At 39.3% G+C, this 24,638-nt stretch overlaps 1 protein-coding gene and 1 long non-coding RNA gene across 10 annotated transcripts in view; both read left to right on the forward strand.

The window, feature by feature from the left end:
* immp2l (inner mitochondrial membrane peptidase subunit 2) overlaps positions 1 to 24,638 on the forward strand; it is a 75,157-nt gene that overhangs the window by 24,225 nt on the left and 26,294 nt on the right. For 8 of the 9 annotated variants that reach the window (XM_036130862.1, XM_036130863.1, XM_036130857.1 and 5 more), the window contains one exon: positions 19,159 to 19,262. In XM_036130862.1, coding sequence (XP_035986755.1) covers positions 19,159 to 19,262 — 104 coding nt within the window. Of the gene's footprint in view, positions 1 to 19,158; positions 19,263 to 20,003; positions 20,196 to 24,638 lie in introns of all 9 variants that reach the window. The other variant, XR_004929095.1, reaches the window with a different exon arrangement.
* LOC118560126 lies at positions 12,962 to 14,707 on the forward strand. The gene is made up of 2 exons (XR_004929098.1): positions 12,962 to 13,383; positions 14,645 to 14,707. It is a non-coding gene; the product is annotated as an uncharacterized LOC118560126 (long non-coding RNA).

Genomic DNA, 24,638 nt, shown 5'->3' on the forward strand with positions numbered 1-24,638 from the left:
GATTGTTATTCACGCTGCCGGTAATGACACCCGATCACGCCGATCGGAGGTCACTAAAGTTGGTGTTGCTTCGGTGTGTGAGTTTGCTAAAGGCAAGGCAAGGCAAGGCAAATTTATTTATATAGCACAATTCAGGACAAGACAATACAAAGTGCTTTACATGATTAAGATATACCAAAATAATAAAATGTAGATAGAAAATAGAATAAAAGCAAGTAGGGATAGAATGTAGTAACAAAAAAGAACATTAAAAACAGTAAAACTGTTTAACTAGAACAGTCAAAGGCAATTTTAAACAGATGTGTTTTTAATCTTGATTTAAAAGAACTCAGGCTTTCCACACTTTTACAGTTTTCTGGAAGTTTGTTCCAGATAAGCGGAGCATAGGAACTTAATGCTGCTTCTCCATGTTTAGTTCTGGTTCTAGGTATGTGGAGTAGACTGGAGCCAGAAGACCTTAGTGGTCTGGAGGGTTGATACACTGATAACAAGTCTGTGATGTATTTAGGTGCTAAGCCATTTAAGGATTTATAGACTAACAGAAGTATTTTAAAGTCTATTCTCTGAGATACAGGGAGCCAGTGTAAGGACTTTAGAACTGGGGTTATGTGCTCTACTTTCTTAGTCTTAGTGAGGACGCAGGCAGCAGCGTTCTGGATCAGCTGCAGCTGTCTGACCCACTTTTTAGGAAGTCCTGTGAAAACACCGTTGCAGTAATCAATTCTACTAAATATAAACGCATGGATTAGTTTTTCCAGATCCTGCTGAGACATTAGTCTTTTAATCCTAGAAATGTTCCTCAGGTGATAGAAAGCTGACCTTGTAATTGTCTTTAGATGCTTTTGAAGGTTCAGGTCTGAGTCCATCACTACTCCCAGATTTCGGGCCTGATTGGTGGTTTTTAGCTGAAGCGACTGAAGCTGTGTGCTAACTTTTGATCTTTCCTCTATTGGTCCAAATATTATTACTTCAGTTTTGTTTTTATTCAATTGGAGAAAATTTTGGTACATCCACGTATTGATTTCTTCTAGGCATTTACTCAGTGCTTGAACTGGTTTATAGTCACCTGGTGACATGGTGATGTAAAGCTGTGTGTCGTCTGCATAGTTATGGTAGCTGATGTTGTTATTTTTTATTATCTGGGCTAGAGGGAGCATGTAGATATTGAAGAGGAGGGGACCCAGAATGGACCCTTGGGGAACCCCATATGTGATTTATGTCATCTCTGATGTAAAGTTACCTACTGATACAAAAAAGTCCCTGTCCTTTAAGTAGGATTTAAACCAGTTGAGAGCTGTACCAGAAAGGCCGACCCAGTTCTCCAGGCGCTTTAACAGAATGGAGTGATCAACAGTATCAAATGCTGCACTGAGGTCCAATAGAACCAGCACGGTGGTTCTTCCACAGTCTGTATTTATATGGATGTCATTAAACACCTTGATAAGGGCGGTCTCTGTACTGTGGTGAGCACGGAAACCTGACTGGAAACCATCAAAGCGGCTGGTCGTTGTTAAGAAGGTGTTTAATTGTTGAAATACAACTTTTTCAATAATCTTACTGATAAAGGGGAGGTTTGAGATGGGCCTGTAGTTCTGGAGTAGAAGTTTGTCTAAATTGTTCTTTTTCAGCAGTGGTTTGATAATTGCTGTTTTTAGGGACTGGGGGAAAACACCTGACAGAAGGGACGCGTTTATTATCTGAGTCAAATCAGATGCTATGACAGGTAAAACTTTTTTAAAGAAAGCTGCGGGGAGAACATCAAGGCAGCTTGAGGAGGAACTTAACTGCTGAATTATCTGCTCTAAGCTTTTGGAGTTTATTTGGCTGAATTGGGACATTTGGTCAAAATCAATTCTGGTAGGAGACAACGTTGGTACTGAACTTAGTATGGATGTACAAACAGATCCTCTAATCTTTTGGATTTTTTTCAGTAAAGAAGTTTGCAAATTCATTGCAGGCCCTGGTGGAGTGGAGTTCTGAAGCCACGGACACAGGAGGATTTGTTAACCTGTCGACTGTGGAAAATAAGACACAAGCATTATTAATGTTTTTCTTAATGATCTCAGAGAAGAAAGATTCTCTTGCATTTTTCAATTGTAAGTTATATCTGTTAAGTCTCTCTTTATAGATGTCATAGTGAACCAGGAGTCTATTCTTTCTCCACCTGCGTTCAGCTTTCCGACATTCCCTTTTTTCACTGCTGGAGCATTTCTCCAAGGAGATTTTTTCTTCCCGGAAACAACTTTCACTTTAACTGGAGCAATGCAGTTAATGATGTCTGAGACTTTAGACTGAAAGTTATCTACTAGCTCATCTACTGAGTTGCAGCCCAAGGTTGAAGTAGCAGAGTAAGCTTGAATAAAAGTTTCAGTGGCATTGTCCTTAAAGGTGCGTTTTCTTACGATGTCCCTTTGGCTAAATGAGTCACTGGTAATGATACATTCAAAGGTAACGGAGAAGTGATCGGATAAGGCAACATCAGTTACATTGACCTGTGAAATGTTTAGACCTTTAGTGATGATTAAGTCTAAAATATGCCCCTGCTTGTGTGTTGGCTGTTTAACATTCTGAGTTAAACCAAAGTTTCTAAGTGTGTCACACAGTTCTTTTGCACTTCTGTCTTCAGGGTTGTCAACGTGAAAGTTGAAGTCTCCCACAATAATTAAACAGTCATAATCAACGCATATCACAGACAAGAGGTCACTAAAATCCTTAAAAAAGTTTGATGTGGACTTAGGAGGCCTGTAAACATTCAGAAACATAGTTCGTACCGGGCTCTTTACCTTGAGAGCCAAATGTTCAAAAGAGTCAAATTTTCCCAAAAACACCTTTTTACACTTTAGTGAATCATTAAACAATGTTGCTACTCCTCCACCTTTCCTCTGCTGTCTGCTCTCACAAAGGAAATTGTAGTTTGGAGGAGTCGACTCCAGCAGAATGGCTGCTTCATTAGATTCATGTAACCATGTTTCTGTTAAAAACATAACAGCAAGATTGTTGTCAATAATAAAGTCATTAATTAAAAGGGATTTTCCTGACAGAGATCTAATGTTTAATAAACATAGTTTATATGATTTGGTGGTTGATGATGTCTCTGTGGCAGGTTGCATCTGACAGTTAATGACTTTCAAGTATTTGTTCCTGTTTATCCTTTTGTTTTTCTTTTTTCTGCCACGAATCATCACAGATATTCCGTAATTCCCGGGAAACGACCCAAGCTGAATCTCGAAACTGTCTTGTCTGATAAACGTGCAGCGAGGGCCCGCTGTGTATCACAGCGAAGTAATCTGAAGGTCTTGAGGACAGGCATGTTCCGTGATACGTAGAGGAGGATCTGGGGCTCTGCGGCCTTTGGAAGATGCTGGTTTAGTCACAGAGCTGTGGCTATATGGAGAGGATGTCATCTGTAGGCCAATCTTAAATACTTTGTTCATGTTGGGAGAAAATTCCAGAAAAGGAACCTCTGGGCTTTGTGGAGAGGAAGGCGAGGCGGGTGTAGTCCGGACCGGTGTTCGTGACGATGGATTTTCTTGGTCCTCTCGTTGTCCTGCTGAGATCTGGGATGAATCCTCCTGTAGCTCTGACGAAGCCTCTTTCTGTGTCATCTTTCTGGCCATGTTTATCTTGGCTTGTTCGGGCTGCACTGGGCTTATCTTTTGTTTAGACACTGGATGTACTTTGTTTTGGGACAAAGCTGATGGCGTATGGTTCACAGAATAGAAGATGTTTGAAATCAGCCGTTTTGCACCTGACCTATTTAGAGAGAAGCCATTGCTGCTAAATAGATGTCTTCTTTCCCAGAAGATGTTAAAGTTGTCTATGAAGGTTACAGTTGTTTGTTTGCATGTTTTTTCCAGCCATTTGTTTAACATCAGAATTCTGGAAAAAATCTCGTCTCCACAGTTAACTGGTGCGTGAGGCCCGCTAAGAAAAACCTTGACATTAAGGCCCTGAACTAAGTTCAACAAACGAATGTAATCCTCTTTCAATACTTCTGATTTTCTTATCCGGGTGATGTCGCCCAGGGCTTCAGCTTGTATTATGAGTTTTTCCAAGGTCGGGCGTTCTTTCAAGATCCTCTGAAGGTTGTCTGATATTTCAGACACCAGGCCAAAGTTCGAAGGGTTATAAATCAGCACCTCTGTGTTTTTCTTGTTACAGAAATGTTTAATCCCCCTTACAGATCCATTGCATAATATCAGGGTCCTTGGCCCTGTGGCATGTCTTTTCTGTGATGTCTTAGAACGAAAATCGTTGACATACCTCTGATTGTAGTCGTGATCCTCCCTGGTCACATTTTGGAGCGGAGCGAATCTGTTTCGTAATGGAATTCCTGCATTTCCAGCAGGTTTACTCCTATCATTTGTTTTGAGAACAGCCCATTGTTGTTTCATTTGTCTTGGGACATCTCTCTGTAGTCTCGGCCAGTTTTCTTTGTCTGGGTGCGGGGTTCGTTTATCCTTTGGTCTTGCACCCAGAGTGATCCAGGGATTCTCATTTTCCTCCGGGGACTGTTTGTTCGCCGAGTCGCTGGGCTGGTGGTCACCATTCAGAATCACAGGCAGGGTTGTTTCATTTCCATGCGTGGCGTTTACATCATAATTCACTTCGAGTCGACAGATTTTCAGTTCCATAACAGCTATCTTCTGTAAAAGCTTGTCAAAGTCCATTGTGGTGACTTAAAGCAATGTCGGACTCCGTAATTTTCTCTGGTCCCCTGCCTGATTTGACTAGTGATGACATGTTTAGCCGCATGTCATCATTCAACCGCTGGTTGTCTAGGTGGTGTCCTGAAAACGACGTGGGCTACATTGATAACTGGAGAACTTTCTGGGGAAAACCTGGTCTGATCCGGAGAGACGGCATCCATCCTACTTTGGATGGTGCAGCTCTTCTTTCTAGAAATCTGGCCGGATTTATTAGTCCTCCTAAATGCTGACAACCCAGGGTCCAGACCAGGAAGCAGAGCCGTAGTTTAACACACCTCTCTGCAGCTTCTGTACTGTTACCCATCCATTATCCTATTGAGACGGTGTCTTTCCCACGGCCAAAACTTAACAGATCAAAAACTTATCTAAAAGGAACAAATCATAAAAACCTAATAAAAATCAATACGGTTCACCTTGAACCTAAAAATAAAACAATTAAATGTGGTCTATTAAATATAAGGTCTCTCCCTCCAAAGACTTTGTTAGTTAACGAATTGATTTCTGATAAACAGATTGATTTGTTTTGTCTCACAGAAACCTGGCTACAAGAGGACTACGTTAGTATAAATGAGTCAACTCCCTCCAATTATTCAAATTTCCACATTCCCAGATCTGTGGGAAGAGGAGGAGGAGTGGCAACCATCTTTCAGTCTGATTTATTAATTAGTCCCAGGCCAATTAATAACTACAGTTCTTTTGAACATTTAACCCTCAGTTTCCCTCATCCAAACTGCAAAGCAATAAAACCTCTTCTGTTTGTTGTTTTGTATCGTCCACCAGGCTCTTACACTCAGTTTTTGGATGAGTTGTCAGATTTCTTATCTGATTTGGTGTTAAATACTGATAAGGCTATTATAGTGGGTGATTTTAACATCCATGTTGACACAGAATGTGATAACCTTAGTGTAGCCTTTAAAACTATCCTAGATTCAATTGGTTTTGCTCAAAATGTGCATAAACCGACGCACTCTTGGCTCCATACTTTAGACATTGTGCTGACATATGGCATTGATTGTGAAGAATTAACAGTATTTCCTCACAACCCTGTCCTATCTGATCATTTTTTAATAACATTTGAGTTTAATCTAACTGAGTTCTCCACCCCCAAAAGAGGGTTCCATTATAGTAGATCTTTATGGGATAATGCTGTATCAAAACTTAAAGAGTCTGTCCCCTTTTTAATATCCTCCGTATTGCAGAAATGCCCTGTAGATGGCAGCAATGTTGTTTCTTCCAATTCACAAATAGATGTCTTTGTAAACGGTGTGACTTCGTCATTGCGTTCTGCATTAGACAATGTAGCTCCCTTGAAAAAGAAGGTAATTATTCACAGGAAGCTGGCTCCTTGGTTTAATTCAGAGCTGCGTTCCTTGAAGCACAATGTTAGGAAATTGGAGAGAAAATGGCGCTCTACACACCAAGAGGAATCCTACTTAATCTGGAGGGACAGACTATTGTTGTATAACAAGACCCTCCGCAGAGTTAGAGTAGCATATTTTTCATCATTAATTGAAGAGAATAAGAATAATCCTAGATTTCTCTTCAGTACAGTTGCCAAACTTACCCAGAGCCACAGCTCTGTTGATCCATCCATTCCCTTAGCTCTTAGCAGTAATGATTTTATGGGATTCTTCATAAATAAAATTGATTCCATTTAAAATAAAATAATTGGCATCCTCCCAAACATGATTACCTCATCCTCAGTAAGTGAGGCAGCATTGGAGGAATCCTTAGAACCTGCGCAGTGTCTGAACTGTTTAAAAGCAGTAGAGCTTTTTGAGCTATCTAAAATTTTAGCTTCATCTAAACCTTCTACCTGTATGTTAGACCCAATCCCAACGAAGTTGTTTAAGGAGGTATTCCCTCTGATCAGTGGTCCTATTTTAGACATGATTAATCTATCCTTGGTAAATGGATATGTACCACAGGCTTTTAAAGTAGCTGTTATTAAACCTTTACTTAAGAAACCATCTCTTGATCAAGATGAGTTAGTAAATTACAGACCTATATCTAATCTTCTTTTCTTATCTAAAATTCTTGAGAAAGTAGTTGCTAATCAACTATGTGAACATTTACAAAGTAATGACCTACTTGAGGAGTTTCAGTCAGGCTTCAGAGCTCATCACAGCACTGAAACAGCTCTGGTGAAGGTCACCAATGATATTCTCATGGCCTCAGATAATGGACTTGTGTCTATACTTGTCCTGTTAGATCTCAGTGCTGCACTGATACAGTTGATCACAATATTCTCCTACAAAGACTTGAGCATACTGTAGGGATTAAGGGAAAAGCATTAGGCTGGTTTAAATCTTATCTGTCGGACAGATTCCAGTTTGTTCATGTTAATAATAAATCTTCCTCAAACTCTAGGGTCACTTGTGGAGTACCACAGGGTTCAGTCCTTGGACCAATTCTATTTACTACAGTTTTGGTCAAAAGTGTACATACACTTGTAAAAAAATCATAATGTTATGGCTGTCTTGAGTCTTCAATAAGTTCTACAACTCTTATTTTTCTGTGATAGAGTGATCGGAACACATACATGTTTGTCACAAAAAAGAGTCATAAAGTTTGGTTCTTTCATAAATTTATTATGGGTCTGCTGAAAATGTCACCAAATCTGCTGGGTCAAAAATATACATACAGCAACAAAATTTGTCAACTTTGGTGATGTAGCGAGTTGTGTCAATCAAATTAGCTTCATGTCATGGCCTCTTCACTTCTTCTAAGTGATTCTGATTGACTACAGCTGTTGACTTCTCATGAGCCCATTTAAATAGGGCTCATTTGACCCAGTGATTAGACTCAGCTACAAAAGCTACAATGGGAAAGTCAAAGGAACTCAGTGTGGATCTGAAAAAGCGAATTATTGACTTGAACAAGTCAGGGAAGTCACTTGGAGCCATTTCAAAGCAGCTACAGGTCCCAAGAGCAACTGTGCAGACAATTATACGCAAGTATAAAGTGCATGGAACAGTTGTGTCACTGCCACGATCAGGAAGAAAACGCAAGCTATCACATGCTGCCGAGAGGAGATTGGTCAGGATGGTCAAGAGTCAACCAAGAATCACCAAGAAGCAGGTCTGCAAGGATTTGGAAGCTGATGGAACACAGGTGTCAGTCTCCACAGTCAAGCGTGTTTTACATCGGCATGGACTGAGAGGCTGCCGTGCAAGAAAGAAGCCCTTGCTCCAGAAAAGGCACCTTATGACACGGCTGAAGTTTGCTGCTGATCACATGGACAAAGATAAAACCTTCTGGAGGAAAGTTCTGTGGTCAGACGAAACAAAAATTGAGCTGTTTGGCCACAACACCCAGCAATATGTTTGGAGGAGAAAAGGTGAAAAAATCCCAGGAACACCATGCCTACTGTCAAGCATGGTGGTGGTAGTATTATGCTCTGGGGATGTTTTGCTGCCAGTGGAACTGGTTCTTTGCAGAAAGTAAATGGGATAATGAAGAAGGAGGATTACCTCCAAATTCTGCAGGAAAACTTAAAACCATCAGCCTGAAGGTTGGGTCTTGGGCGCAGTTGGGTGTTCCAACAAGACAATGACCCAAAACACACATCAAAAGTGGTAAAGGAATGGCTAAACCAGGCTAGAATTAAGGTTTTAGAATGGCCTTCCCAAAGTCCTGACTTAAACCCCATTGAGAACATGTGGACAGTGCTAAAGAAACAGGTTCATGCAAGAAAACCATCACATTTAGCTGAACTGCACCAATTCTGTCAAGAAGAGTGGTCAAACATTCGACCTGAAGCTTGCCAGGACCTTGTGGATGGCTACCAAAAGCGCCTAGTTGCCGTGAAAATGGCCAAGGGACATGTAACCAAATACTAATGTTGCTGTATGTATATTTTTGACCCAGCAGATTTGGTGACATTTTCAGCAGACCCATAATAAATTTATGAAAGAACCAAACTTTATGACTGTTTTTTGTGACAAACATGTATGTGTTCCGATCACTCTATCACAGAAAAATAAGAGTTGTAGAACTTATTGAAGACTCAAGACAGCCATAACATTATGATTTTTTTACAAGTGTATGTACACTTTTGACCACAACTGTATATATATGCTTCCGATTGGCAAAATTATCAGACAGCATGGGATTAATTTCCACTGTTATGCTGATGACACTCAGCTATATTTATCCATAAATCCTGATGAATCCAATCAGTTACTTCGACTGCAGTCATGACTTGATGACATCAAAAGCTGGATGACTTTAAATTTCCTGCATTTAAATTCTGACAAGACAGAAGTTGTAACCTTTGGGCCAGAGTCTTCAAAAAATAAAGTTCTTAATCAATCCCTTAATCTGGATGGCATTAACTTGGCCTCTGGTAATAAAGTTAAAAATCTTGGTGTTGTTTTCGACCAAGACATGTCATTTAAATCCCATATTAAACAGGTTTCCAGAGTTTCCTTTTTTCACCTCCGGAATATCGCCAAAATTAGAAACATTCTGTCCAGGAGTGATGCTGAAAAACTAGTCCATGCATTTGTTACTTCAAGGCTGGACTATTGTAATTCTTTACTATCAGGAAGTCCACAAAATGCAGTTCGAAGTCTTCAGCTGATTCAAAATGCTGCGGCAAGAGTTCTGATGAAAATCAACAAGAGGGATCATATGTCTCCAATTTTAGCTTCCCTTCATTGGCTTCCTGTTAAATCAAGAATAGAATTTAAAATTCTCCTTCTAACGTATAAAGCCCTTAATAATCAAGCTCCATCATATATCAGAGCTCTGATTACCCCGTATGTTCCTAACAGAGCACTTCGCTCTCAGACTGCAGGTCTGCTGGTGGTTCCTAGAGTCTCTAAAAGTAGAATGGGAGGCAGATCCTTTAGCTATCAGGCTCCTCTCCTGTGGAACCAACTCCCAGTTTTGGTCCGTGAGGCAGACACCCTATCTATTTTTAAGACTAATGTTAAAACTTTCCTTTTTGACAAAGCTTATAGTTAGAGTGGCTCATACCCTGAGCTATCTCTATAGTTGTGCTGTGATAGGCCTAGGCTGCTGGAGGACATCAGGGTCTAATTTTCTCACTCTACTGATTTCTACTGTTCTTCAGTCTACTGTTCTCCAGTTTTGCATTGTATTACATTGAAATGACTGTCGTCATTTCAGCTTTTAACTTTTTGCTCTCTCTCTTTTTCTTCATAGTAGGTACACCTGGTCTGGCGTTCTGTTAACTGTGACATCATCCAGAGAAGACGGCTCACCCGCTACTACCATCTAATGTAGAACAGATTACTAGATCAATGTGTGCTTCTGTGCTTTTTTGTTTCTCTTGTTGTGTCTCTGTTCTGTCTTCTGTAACCCCAGTCGGTCGAGGCAGATGACCGTTCATACTGAGCCCGGTTCTGCCGGAGGTTTTTCCTTCCCGTTAATGGGTGGTTTTTCCTCCCACTGTCGCTTCATGCTTGCTCAGTATGAGGGATTGCAGCAAAGCCATGTACAATGCAGATGACTCTTCCTGTGGCTCTACGCTTCCCCAGGAGTGAATGCTGCTTGTCGGGACTTTGATGCAATCAACTGGTTTCCTTATATAGGACATTTTTGACCAATCTGTATAATCTGACCCAATCTGTATAATATGATTGAACTTGACTTTGTAAAGTGCCTTGAGATGACATGTTTCATGATTTGGCGCTATATAAATAAAATTGAATTGAATTGAATTGAAATTGAATGAAAATTTAAAATTTACTCTCATTGTTGGCAATCGGTCTTACAACATTACCAGCCGCTCTCTAACAGGGAGGCAACAGCAACGTATGCACGTCACGGGACGTCCAAATATGGCAGCTGAAAGCACTAATGTATTGGCCAACGCATGCACATATCGGCCAATACAAGACAAAAGCGCAAATATCAGCCGATGACGTCGGCTGGCAGATATATCGGTCGACCTCTAGTACTGGGACATCCAATGTCAATAAATTAAGTGAGCTACCTTTAAACATTGTCTTCAATTTCCCTGATGCCCATATCACATTTTAATCAGGAAATTGTTTTTAACACTATCTGGTAATTAATTTGGGTGTTTCCTATCAGATTTATTGAGGAGAGGGGTTTACATATCACTGATCCCAACTTTTGTGTCTCAAGCCAAGGACATTGTGACTGCCCATTGTTCCATGAGGAGAGGAATCTGGCCTTAATTGCCAGTATATAGTTTTCTTTATTTGGTCTGCTCCACCATCCTTGTTCCTTTGGCATTTGCAGAGACACTAGTGTTAATTTAGGCTCCCTGCCAGATAAAATAAAATCTGATATGGTTTTATTTATCTCTTTGATATCCTCTGGTATAAATTCACAAACAATATAGATACAGGGTAGATTATGTTTGGGAGCACAGACATCTTGATAAGATTAATTCTTCTTAAAAATTACAATGGGAGCTTCATCGATCTGGTCAGATTTTCTTGGAGTTCTTTCATTAAAGAGTTAATATTTAGATATAATTGGTCAATTTTCTTTGTGATTTTGATTCCTAAATAAAAGAATCCTGTTGGTGCCCAACGGAAGGTCTTAACATATAAAGGTTCAGTATTACCACTTTGCCCTAATGGCATTACCTCTGATTTGTCCAGGTTAACCTTATAGCCAGATATTAGGCCAAACTCCAGGATACATTTTCACAGCTGGTAGGGATTTAGTTGGTTCTGTTAAGATTAACAGGACGTTGTCTGTGTATAGCAGAATTTTTTGTTGCATTGTGCCAATGGTTTGTCCTCAAATATTCTGGTCTTGTCTAATAGAGATAGCCAAAGGCTTGATTGCCAAAGTAAAAAGGAGAGGGGATAATGGGCTTCCTTGTGCTGTACCTCTGCTAAGTTTAAAAGGAGCTGATAAGAGACCATTTGTTAAAACTGAAGCATTGGGAGCTCTGTATATAAGTTTGACCCAAGCCACATAATTTGGTCCAAATCCAAATGTTTTATTATCTCAAACATATATTCCCACTCCATTCTATCGAATGCCTTCTCTGCATCAGCTGACGGAGTAACTACATTGTTTGTTATTTTAATTATTGACAACGGTTTCACATTCTCCGTGACTACTCTGATTGTCACCGTCAGTGGACCCGCTTTCTGTTGTTCACCATAAAAATGCGGAACAACTCCAGTTTTCTGATCTGTTCCGGTTTGTCTGGCTCTGGCGGGGTCAAGCTCCACAATTGCAATCATAGCAAACAGGAAAAAGAAGAACAACCTCCGGTTTGTCAAATTTAAATGGTGTAGACTTCCGGTGTCATGGCGACTACTGTACAATAACTGCATAGACCAGTGGTCCGGCATCGATAGATTTAAAAAAAAATAAAAACTCCCCAAAGTTCAAGCTTCTTACACATTAAAAGCTACTTACTCAAGAATAATGAATGGGGATAAAAACAAGGAGGGCCGAGTCCCATCTCGGAGCTCAGAAATGCGACACAAGATTAGACCGTGTGGAACATGCTTAGGACAAGAGGACAAGAAAATGGAAGTCGAGGCCTCCCCTACACTCAGTTCACTCAGACAGGTGGTGTGTGAGGTAGTGACAGAGGGTATGCGGGATAGGGCTGGACGATAATTCAATAACAATATATATTGATCGATAGACGTGTGGCGCGATAGGAAAAAAGGGGTCGATAAAACTTCGATAGAGACAGTTTTCCTTCCTTCCTTTCAGCCTATCATATTAGTTGATGCTACAGTCACTACTTCCTCTCGACCAATTGTAATCGCGGACCCAGGCCAGTGTTGCCAACTCAGCGACTTTGTCGCTATATTTAGTGACTTTTCAGACCCCTCCAGGCTCTTTTTCAAAAAAGCGACTACCGACAAATCTAGCGACTTTTGGAGACTCTGACGTGAAAGCACGTATCGTTCCTACTCTTGTCCTCCAGTGGCAGGTGCTGCCGTGGGGCGCCTCCCCCGTTCTCCCGCTACCGCAGGAGTCCCTCTCAGCGCCCTCTCAGCGCTGCAGTGAAGCGCGCATGCGCCGGGATTGACGGCGCAGGTTGATCATAAGTAACTGAATTTGAAATACTTTATCCTAAATAAATAACAGCATTTGATTCACACAGCCACATGTGCGTGTTTTACGGTGATTTGTAGGCTCCTTGGTGGACCACAAGGGAAAAAAGAAAACGTTAAAAAAAGTTTTTTTTTTTTTTTGTAACTCCGCCATATTGTCTCTTTATGGTTCATTTTGCCGGTCTCAAACCCGGGTAAAGGAGGAGGGTTAGTATTGTAATAAAATAAACATTAATATAAAATAAAAAATAATAAATAAACATTAATGGACAGAAAAAAGTAGCTCTATATATATTCTGAGTGTTTTTACTCACTTTTTGTCTCTAATGACGTTATTTCTCCCACAGCGTCAATAATATGCACATCACATCATGTGGCAGATTATGCAAATTAGGCGTTGACGTCATTCAGCGACTTCTAGCGACTTTTAGCACAGCCAATAGCTACTTTCCTTACTGAGGAGTTGGCAACACTGACCCAGAGCCATAGAGCTAAAAAGAGTCGCGACACTCCCATTGGACTCCGTTGTAGGCTGTTTGCCGCCCACTTCCGGGGTATGCAGCCTCGCATAGTTCCAAAAAGCCATTCTATGGCGTCGGACATCATTCACTTCCATTGCTGACTCTCGAGTAACTTCTGAGGTAAGTTGATTAAATAGCTACCTGTTTTGAATTGTCAACTGTCTATATTGTATCATAGGCCATGTATGATGCATATTCTGATCTTTTGTTGTATGTACACAGCGTAATTATATATATATTTTATATCTTGGTAGACGACCGATTGCCTGCTAGTTTGTTAGCTTGACTTGCCTTCTGTGAAGGTAAAGTTATATCCAGGGGTAAATTGATTAAATAGCTACCTATTTTGAACTGTCAACTGTCTATATTTTATCAGAGGTCCTTTATGATGCATATACTGATCTTTATTTGTATGTACACAGCGTAATTATATATATATTTTATCTTGGTAGACCACCGATTGCCTGCTAGTTTTGTTAGCTTGACTTTGCCCTCTGTAAAGATAGCACTAACGTTATATCCAGGCGTAAGTTGATTAAATAGCTACCTCTTTTGAATTATCAACTCTGTATATTATATAAATAGGCCCTTTATGGTGCATATACTGATCATTTGTTGTATGTACACAGTGTAATTATATATATATATATATATATATATATATATATATATATATATATATATATATATATATATATATATATATATATATATATATAATTTTTTTTTTTATCTTGGTAGACGACCGATTGCCTGCTAGTTTGTTAGCTTGACTTGCCTTCTGTGAAGGTAACGTTATATCCAGGCCTAAGTTGATTAAATAGCTACCTCTTTTAAATTGTCAACTCTGTATATTATATTAATAGGCCCTTTATGGTGCATATGCTTATATTTATTTGTACGTGCACAGTGCAATTTATAAATATATTCTTAACTTGGTAGACAACCGATTTTCAGTCATTGCCTGCTACTTTTATCTCGATTTTGCCAGCTGTGAAGAAGGTATCGCTACACCAGAAATTACACAGTTCATTAGTGAATCTCTGACATCTTTTATTAAGTAAGTTATTGATGTTAGATTACTAGGATCATTAAGGTTGACTAGGACGTTTTTTTTTTAGGTTGTATCTGCTGAACCTGGCGGTGTTAGCCAGTCAGCTGAGTACTGTGTATCTGATGCTAGTAGAAATAAGGTTTGTTTAATCACACCCTTGAAAGGGCTGTTTAGTTGTATTGCATGTAGGAATACAAATTATTCCACACAAAAAATTATCATAAGCCATAATAAGCTTTGAGTCTGATGTATGCAAGAGAAAGTATTTTTCTAGGCAGTCCTGAATGAACTGGCTTAATGAACATATTTGTGCCCCTGTCTCAACAGATCTTGCTGGACCAGCAGTATCGTTGTTGTGGCCATCACAGGTTTCAGTGGAGCCCCCCCCCCAAAAAAATGGTTACAATACCTGTTCTTAACGCCTGTTTACACATTTGTTGTTCTTGTTCACACATACTGTACGTATGTTTGTTGATATTATTCATGCTTGTTCCCATTTTTTTTGTTCCACATTGTTAATTTTTATCTTATGCCAGCTTATACCTTTATTATTAATGTTGTCCTTCCCTTCAGCCCTGATGCACTCTGAAGCCTGATGTATGTGGAGGATTTTTTTTTTAAATGTATTTATAATATTCCTCCCTGTTCCTTCACTTTGTTCTTGTTTTTCCAGTTAGATACATACATTTACACACACACACATCTTGTTGTCTCACTCAGTATTTTTTATTAAACAATATTTTATTCATTCATCCAAGCTTAATGAGTTGTTATTCTTTAATATATTTGATTCTTTGTGCATGGCTTAGTATTAAAATTATCATTGTTGTGTGGCCAACTTGTGCCTCATCAGAAAAAGTGGGTGTAAATGCTGAATGGACTGTTCTTTCTCAAAAAAGCAAAAAGCAACAACGGAGTCCAATGGGAGTGTTGCCTGTCACTGTTCTCCATCACTCTCTCTGCAGCTAACCTTACTCTTACTCTGTGCATTAACCCAGAGACGTAGAGAAAAATCTTAATAGCTCTGCACTTACCTATAGACCCAAACATATAAGCATAATGCTTTTGATAATATGTGAATGGCTTAATCTTAAAATTATATTCTTAGTCTTAACATGATCATGTTTCACGTTGTGGTCTGGGGGTGACCACTTATCAGAAGTGAGCTAGCTGCTAGGCGAATGCTGAATGGACCACGGCAGACCTAACGCTACCACGAAGGTAAGCTAATGGCTGAATGGGAATTTATAAGCAAAATCACAGTAATCAATAATACAGCCCAGTCGCCATAAAATGAAAATCATGAAACATCTGTCATCACATGAATGATATGGAAAAGAAAACTTAAGTTAGAGCCGTTCTAGCCTGTACTCCTGTCCATACGAACATGAACATAAGCTTTTCCCTCCAAAAAATGTAAAACGTATCTAAGTAATATACAGCTTTTTGTTGTCACCCTGCCTCTCAAAATGGAAAAATGACATTAACAAATATGTAATCATGCAATAACAGCTGAAAAAGTAGTAGGGTGTATGTTTATATATGTATTTACCGTTAAATAATGCAATCGCTGCTGTCTGTCCCATAGAAGAACATGACAGCCAGCGTATGTTTTGGAACTATAGCGGTCTACATGAACCACGTGACTGCCCTGGCGGTGACATCAAAGAGTGTCGCAACTCTTTTCAATCTCTATGGCGCTGCACTGACCCAGGCACATCGTCACAAAGTGCCGCCCTCTCAAACCACAACACACAGCACGTGAATATGTCCCAGCAAGGAGCGGCGGAGGAAACGGTCCTAATACGGGGTTTTACTAGTTCACCAGTCTGACAGAAATAAACAACATTGATTTGTAAAACTTGCAAGGAACCGGTAAAAACACAGTCTGGTAACACAACCAACTTGTTTCATCACGTAAGCCGCTCAGCTGCTCACACCCGCAGCAGCTCGAGCTGTGTCAGCCCCGCCGCGCACCGCGTCTTCGTAGGAATCTTCTGGAAGTTCTTCCAAAACACAGCAGGTACAGCAGCTAAACTGGGCTCCCTTCTTTGTTATGCCGCCTGGACGCTTTGTCATTTTATAAGGACATCACGCATGCAGTAACATGCTTCATAGTGATGGAAAAACCTGGCTTGATCCGCGATATAAAGTTCTGGGATGCAAGTTTTTCACTCCTTAAATTGTGCAACTAATGCAGGGAATCAGTGCAAAATGAGCTGCAATCTGTGTCTTTCCATGCCACAATCTCAGACCTCAGCCCTGCGTCAGCCTCTCAATTATAAAACCTGAGAAGTAACTAGTGTACTATTCCCACCTAAATAGGCTATTTTATTTATTTATTTGGTATATTTATTTTGGTCATTTTACTGGTCATTCTTTGTCTGTATTTAATAACATAACTCAGGTCTCTTAAGTTATTTTTCTTTAAAAAAAAATTCTGTTATGGTTAAAAAAGTTGGTTAAATAAAGATTTCATTGGAATTCTGTGTTTGTGTTCTTTATTAAAATTAAATCATTTAGCAATATCATAAAATGTCCAGGCAGAGCTGCACAAAAAATATGGTTTTAAAAATGTTAAATAATTATCGATATCGATCAATATGCATTTTTTTTATCGATAAGCTTTTTTTATATATCGCCCAGCCATAATGCGGGACATAAAATAAGAAATGAAGGAGGAAATACTGCAAGTGGGACAAACCTGATGGAGGAAATGAATGACCAACTGCTCACAAGTGAAATAAACCAACAGGTCAACGGCATCATTACCAAGATTGTGTAAGTGGGTAAGTGCCTTAAAGAAATAAAGAGGAATATGGCAGGGAAAGGGAAATGGGACATTGGATGCTCCAATGGATTGGATGTTGGATGTTTCAGCCACTGAATGATCAAAAGTTGCTTCAGGAAAAGATTACAAACTTGGAGGGACGCTCTTGTCAGAATAACATACAGCTATATACTTTACAAGCATCTACTGACATCATTATGCTCAAGTCTAGTGCATGTAATGCTGTGTTAATGTTTGACATTGAAAATCGTCCACTCTTCCACTCCCTCAGTGTCACAATGCTGCATTTGATTTTACGTGAATTGGTACCCGGTAGTGCCTACGGGATTCGGTCAGCGACTATAAAAGCATAGAATTCGGTACCCATCCCTAATGCTAACCATCTCTTTCCAATCTGACTCACCATACAGCCTCCCCAGCCAACACACTTGAGCACAAAAAAATAGATGCCACTGAGCCATGCAACAACCCTACACCAAGACAACCCTACACCGAGACAAGAACAACCCACTTGCCAAGCAGTCAGTGGGGACCCACTGCCTGCATACGTACCCCCGGCGAATAGCACCAATTTCAGTCCATCCGTCCATGACAAGAATACATTCCTACCCCAGCCCAGTACCTGCACCCTGGCCAATCCTCTGCCCCAGGCCCAGCACACCACACCCGCCCCCACAGTGCAGAAGAAAACAAAACAAACCTTTATAATCAATCACTTTATCTGGATGGCATTAAATTGGCCTCTGGTAATAAAGTAAAACACGGTGGTGTTATTTCTGACCACGACATGTCATTTAAATCCCATATTAAACAGGTTTCCAGAGTTTCCTTTATTCACCTCCTTAATATTGCCAAAATTATAAATGTTTTCTCCAGGTGTGACGCTGAAAAACAAGTCCATGTATTTCTTATTTCAAGGCTGGACTATTGTAATTCTTTACTATCAGGAAGTCCACAAAATGCAGTTTGAAGCTGATCTAAAATGCTGCAGCAAGAGTTCTGATGAAATAAGAGGGATCACATTTATTCTATTTTAGCTACCCTTCATTGGCTTTCTGTTAAATCAAGAATAGAATTTTAAATTCTTCTTCTAACAAAGCCCTTAATACTTAAACTCCATCATATATCAGAGATCTGATTACCCCGTATATTGCTAAAAGAGCACTTCGCTCTCAGACTGCAGGTTTGTTGGTGGTTCCTAGAGTCTCTAAAAGTAGAATGGGAGGCAGATCCTTTATCTATCAGGCTTCTCTCCTGTGGAACCAACTGCCAGTTTTGGTCCGTGAGGCAGACACCCTGTCTACTTTTAAGCCTAGGGTTAAAATGTTCCTTTCTGACAAAGATTTTAGTTAGATTTGCTTATGTTAGTAAGCTATCGCTGTAGTTATGCTGCTATAGTCCTAGGCTGCTGGAGGACATCAGGATCTATTTTTCTCACTCTGAGTTCTCCCACTCCCATTTGCATTGTTTGTTGTTATTTCAACTTTCAACTTTTTGTTCTCTGTTTTTGTTTTCATAGTAGGTACACCTGGTCTGCCGTTCTGTTAGCTATGACATCATGCAGGGGAGACAGATCATCGGCTATTACCATATTATATAGATTCCTGGATCAATGTGTGCTTCTGTGCTTTTGTGTCTCTGCTCTGTCTTCTCTAACCCCCAGTCGGTAGAGGATGATGACTGTTTACTCTGAGCCTGGTTCCGCTAGAGGTTTTCTTCCCTGTTTTCTCCTCTACACTATCTCTTCATGCATGCTCAGTATGAGGGATTGCTACAAAGCCGTCGACAATGTAGATGACTGTCCACTGTGGCTTTATGCTTTTTCATTAGGAGTGAATGTTCGACTTGTTGAAACTGTTAAAAATCAGCTAAAACAGTAATGATAGCTGTGAGCTTTCACAACTCTGATTTATTTTTATGTCCAACAACCTCAGGTTCACGTTGCATCTTTCTATGACAAAGGAGAGAATTATTAGCAATATTACCTTCACAGAACCTCACTCAAAATAATCTCCAAACCAACATTTAACATTGCTGTATTTCTGAACAGCCGTTCCTTAACCCAGACGTGGGAGCCCAGTGTGATGTTGTCCTGCTGAATCGTTGGAGTGTGAAAAACTACCATGTTCAAAGAGGGGACATCGTCTCTGTTGTGTGAGTAAATGTCTGAAACACCATGTACATACATCAGGTTTTCTTTTTGTTTTTTAATGAAGCACACTGAATTATTTAAAATTCAATAAAACCAAATACACACCACTGGACACCAGCAAGGATCAACCGACACCCTTTATATAAAATTTCTCTCCTACATTTGACATTTTGCACTTTTTGTTACCATAATTTGCTGTAATGTCTTGCTGTTCCGAGAATAAGAATAACAATTCTTTGACATACATTTAATGGCAAAAATGTATTATCGCTCCATGACAACTGCTACCAAATACCTGTTATTTTCACACATTTGGCAGCATCTGTCTGAAAGACTTGCCTCTTTTTAAATCTTTTTTTTTTGGAATCTCCTTTTTGATTTTTGGTACTCTCTGTTGTCCTCTGTTCTCTCTGTGATGATTAATTAATTGACAGCAGTGACCCAGGAGGGAGGGAACATTGGCCCTCGGCTGCTGTAATTGTTCCGGTCCAGCATCAATCATGACTATTGGGCCAATCAACAGTTTTGTGTACCAATAAGCGTCATAACTAGGAAAATAAAAAACAGACCGGCCCAAAATCACCACCAGCCCACCGGGCAAAACATGATACATTTAAGTTTTGTCTAGAAGGCAGCTGCTGTCTAACTTTGAGACTTAGAGCAGCTGGCTGCTCTCTTAGAACTGCCCACTTCGAGCGGCTTGCAGCTAACCTGACTCTCGCCTGATGGATTTTGTTCCGCAGAGCTCTTCACATCCATCTGGGATTGTTCCATTGGAGATTTTCTTGCATATGATTGGATAAACCACTTGGCCGTCATCTTTACTGACAAGCTACTTCAACCACTCACATTGAAACCAACCCATGACGCTAACTAGAGCGACGCAGGGAAAACCAAAACAGAACAGCTGTCATCATGGATATAGCACAATGTCGGTAAATGACTGATGTTGATATTCTTTTAAGGAATTACTGGCACACCGGATTATAAGGCGCATTAGACATTCTTCCCCTATCAATCCACCCCTCCACGGACACATAATGGAGTGAGAGAGCTATCCGTCTCTGTTGGAGGACGGTTTTTAAGTACAGTATCGCACATTTTTGATCACAGCTAAATTATTTTTTATGCAGGTTGAAGCCAAGCTATATGAGCTGAGCAGTTCTCAGTCAGGTAAATGTGTATGGAAACGCTACCCGTGATTTGTAAAGCCACAGGCTTATGGGAAAGGGTCTATTGTTGGCGCTTGTTTCCTCGCTGCGGGCCTTCTTCTTCTTTTTCGTTATTGGCTGATTGCAAACAGCTTCAAGGTGCATACCGCCACCTACTGTACTAGAGTATGTAACTTCATCACCTCCACAGAGTAAATTCTATTTTTCAGTTTAGTATTATGTAAGTGTATTAGTAATGCTTTCCTAACATTATAAATATCTTCTTTGTCCCCTTCTGTACCTAATATTCCTTTCAAACTCCATTCTCATCCTGCCTTTTGCCACCTTTCCTTTAATTTCTTTGTTTCAGCTAAATATACTACACATTTCATTAATACATGTTTAACATTTTCTTTTTCTGCACAAACTACACACTGTTCATTAGTTTCTTCACTGCAGGCCGCCATTGTTGTCTGAAAATAAATATTCTCTTCTCTGATACGTCACATCTACAAAAATCCCGTCCGGCAATCCTGACTGGCTCATGTGATCGCAATGGCAGCGAGTCCAGATGGATGTGTTGAGCTGTGTGGAGCTTGGCAGAACTACATCCATCTGGCGAGAGTTAGGTTAGCTTGGAGAAGGAAAACTCCTGAAAGCTCTCCCTGCTGAGAGCAGCCCATAGCTGGAAGGTCCTTGTTTCTTTGACCAAATTTTAACTCTGTTAGGTAACTAGATAGCCTCGTCTCCCCTCTGCTTCTGTTTCTGTGTTTCTCTGTCTCTCTCTCTCTCACACATAAGCAGTGCAGAGAGGAGCTATGCCTTATTTAGGGTTCCAAGCCCGCAGTGCAGGCGAACGGCTATGCCGTTCGTCTGCTCTGTGAGCAGAGAACCCTATTGTTTTTCATCTATTTTTCCATTATTAGGGTTCCAAGCCCACAGCGCAGGCGAACGGCTTTGCCTCTATAAAGATTCATATTTTTTTTCTCTGAAACGCTTTTTTCAATTGGCGTTTAAAAACATCACGTAGTTAGATAAAGCACTCTTTGAGATCCATGGATATTTTCAGAATTTTAGAACAAACCGTTGATTTTTAACAAATTTATGAATTTTGTGATCTGTTCACATCTCTCACCATCCAGAGCTCTGACTATCCAGAGCTGTGAACAGGGCGGCCATTTTGCTCATATTTGGGCACATCACCAGATGTGACGTCACATCCCGTGATTTTTCTAAGCGGAGCAGAAACTTGAAGAGGGAGGAATTGGAATTTGAAATCAGAAAAGCTCAAATTAATAAATAAAGTATTGTAGCAGTGTTTTTTGATATTGAAAAGGCATATGATATGTTGTAGAAAGAAGGTTTATTAACTAAAATTATAAAGATGGGTATTACAGGTCGGATGTATTGGTGGATCAAAGATTTTCTAACTAAAAGAGAAATACAAGTTCAAATAGGTAATTATCATTCTGAGAAATATATTGTTGAAAATTGTACTCCACAGGGAAGTATAATAAGTCCTTTATTATTTTCGATAATGATAGATGATGTGTTTCAAAATATAGATAATGGAATGGGTTTTTCTCTTTTTGATGATGATGGAGCTATGTGGAAGAGAGGAAGGAATTTAGAATTTATTACTAAAAAGATGCAAGAAGCTATTTTTAAAGTTGAAGAATGGTCCTTAAAATGGGGATTTAAATACCCAGTGGATAAGACTAAAACAATGTTCTTTTCAAGGAAGAAAATTAATGATGTTATATTAAAATTATATAATCAAGAAATAGAAAGAGTGAAACAATTTATATTTTAGGGGTTTGGTGTGACGAAAGAATAACATGGAATATATACATTCAAAGAGTCTTAGACAAATGCAAGAAAGTAATAAATATTATGACATGTTTAATTGGTAGGGAGTGGGGAGCAGATAGAATAGCACTAAAGAATATATATATACAGGATTAATTAGATCAGTGACCATGGAAGTATTTTTTATAATTCAGCAGCAGAGACAATTCTACTAAAATTAGATCAGATTCAGTATCAAGCATTGAGATTATGTACAGGCGCAATTAAAACTACTCCAACAGCAGCATTATTAGTAGAAATGGGAGAAATGCCACTTGCATTTAGAAGAGAGCAATTAACATTAAATTATTGGGCTAACTTAAATGGTCATAGAAAGGATCACCCAACTCTGCAGGTAATAAAACCATGTTACCAAAAAGAAGTAAAAGATATTCAAAGTTTTAATTGGACTGTGCAGGAAAAAATAACAGAATTCAAAATAGATCAGATTAGTATAAGTCAAACAGTTCCATTATCAGTTATACAACCATGGATAATTCCAGATGCTAGGGTATGTTTTACTTTGTTGAAAAGGAGAAAGGATAAGGAATTTATATTAAACTCTTATATAGTACAAGAATATATTAATAAATATTATACTTATGTAAAAATGTATACAGATGCCTCTTAAAATATAACAAATCAAATAGAAATAGCCTTTATCGTACCAGAATTTAATGTTAAAATTAGGAAAAGAATAAGTGATGGACTTTCAGTTTATACAGGAGAAATGATTGCAATATTATTAGCTGTTCAATGGGTTGAAGAAGTTAACCCACTAAGATCAGTCATATGTTCAGATTGTAGTTCATCCTTAGTTAGTTTGCAGTATAATCACTCAGAAAGCAAGCCAGATATTTTAACAGAAATTCAACAGACACTATATAGGATAAATATGATGGGTTTAATTATAAATTTTGTATGGATACCGGCACATTATGGAATTAAAGGAAATGAACAAGTAGATAAGGCAGCTAAAGAAGCTAGAGTCATCTCTAACCAGGCCCACCACCGTTGTGTCGTCTGCAAACTTCACGATGTGATTTGTGGTGAACCTGGGGACACAGTCGTGTGTCATCAGAGTGAACAGCAGGGGGCTCAGGACGCAGCCCTGAGGGGAGCCCATGCTGAGGGTGATGACATCAGAAGTGTTCTGCCTGTGTTGTGAAGGGGTGTGCTGATGCCCAGATGTTCCAGTTTTTCCATCAGATGCTGTAGGATGATGGTGTTGAATGCTGAACTGAAGTCCAGGAACATGATCAAGGGGGCAGGGCGTGGGTGAGCTTGGAACCCGTTAATAACTGCTTGCAGTTCTAGTTAGTTTTTGTTATTTGCTCTGATAATTCTCCTTTGCTGTTTTAATTCTAATTCCCTCAATGTTTTTTCTAGTTCATTGTATTTTAACCTTTTTAGTTTTTTAAGATAAGCAGTTCTAGAAATTAGTCTTCCTCTCATTACTGCCTTGACAATGTCCCAGATTAAGGTAGGATTCACTTGCTCATTATTATTGTCTTTTACACATTCCGTTATTTATTTTCTAATCTCTTTTGTTGTGGTTTCATTATTAAGGATACCTATATTTAAGCGCCATAGTGTTTAAATATAATATAAGGCCTCTTAGACAAACCAATGGACAAATAGATAATGTTGTGGTCCGAAACATCAGATGTTCCAATTAAGCATTCCTTCACTTTAGATCTATCACTAGTATTCACCAGAAGCAGATCGATCCTGGAGTGGACTTTGTGTGTAGAAGAATAATGAGTAAATTCTCTTTCTTTATTATGAAGACCCCTCCAAACTTCAAACAAGCCCAACTCCCTGATCAAGATATTTACATCTTTTGACCTGCCAGTTTTTTGTTTCTTATGACTTGTATCTAGAGCATAATTAGGAATTGTGTTCAGATCTCCTGCACAAACAAGAACTCCTTTTCTAAATGAGATAATGGTGTCAAAGAGCATTTTTAAGAAGGTCCTGTCGCTCTTTGGCAGAACATATATATTGACAATTGTGACCACAATGTCATCGATTTCCCCATTTATAATGACAAATCTGCCCTCTTTGTCTCCCTTCTCAGATATCAGTTCAAAATTCAGTGAGTCAGAAATAAGGGTGACTACCCCCTTCTTTCTACTATTTCTACAAGAGCTGTAAAACGTGTTTGAGTAACCAAATGACTTAAACTTATCATGTTCTTGTTTAGACATATGTGTCTCTTGTGAAAGAGCGATTTGTATCCCATCTTTCTTTAATTTAGCTAAGACCCTTTTTCTTTTTACTGGACTACCCAATCCGTTTACATTTAAGGAAGGGATTTCTAAATTATATGACAATATATAAAGAGAATTACCTTGAATGAATTGGCCCTATAACCCA

Source organism: Fundulus heteroclitus, unplaced genomic scaffold (assembly GCF_011125445.2).
Source record: "Fundulus heteroclitus isolate FHET01 unplaced genomic scaffold, MU-UCD_Fhet_4.1 scaffold_39, whole genome shotgun sequence".
Lineage (NCBI taxonomy): Eukaryota > Metazoa > Chordata > Actinopteri > Cyprinodontiformes > Fundulidae > Fundulus > Fundulus heteroclitus.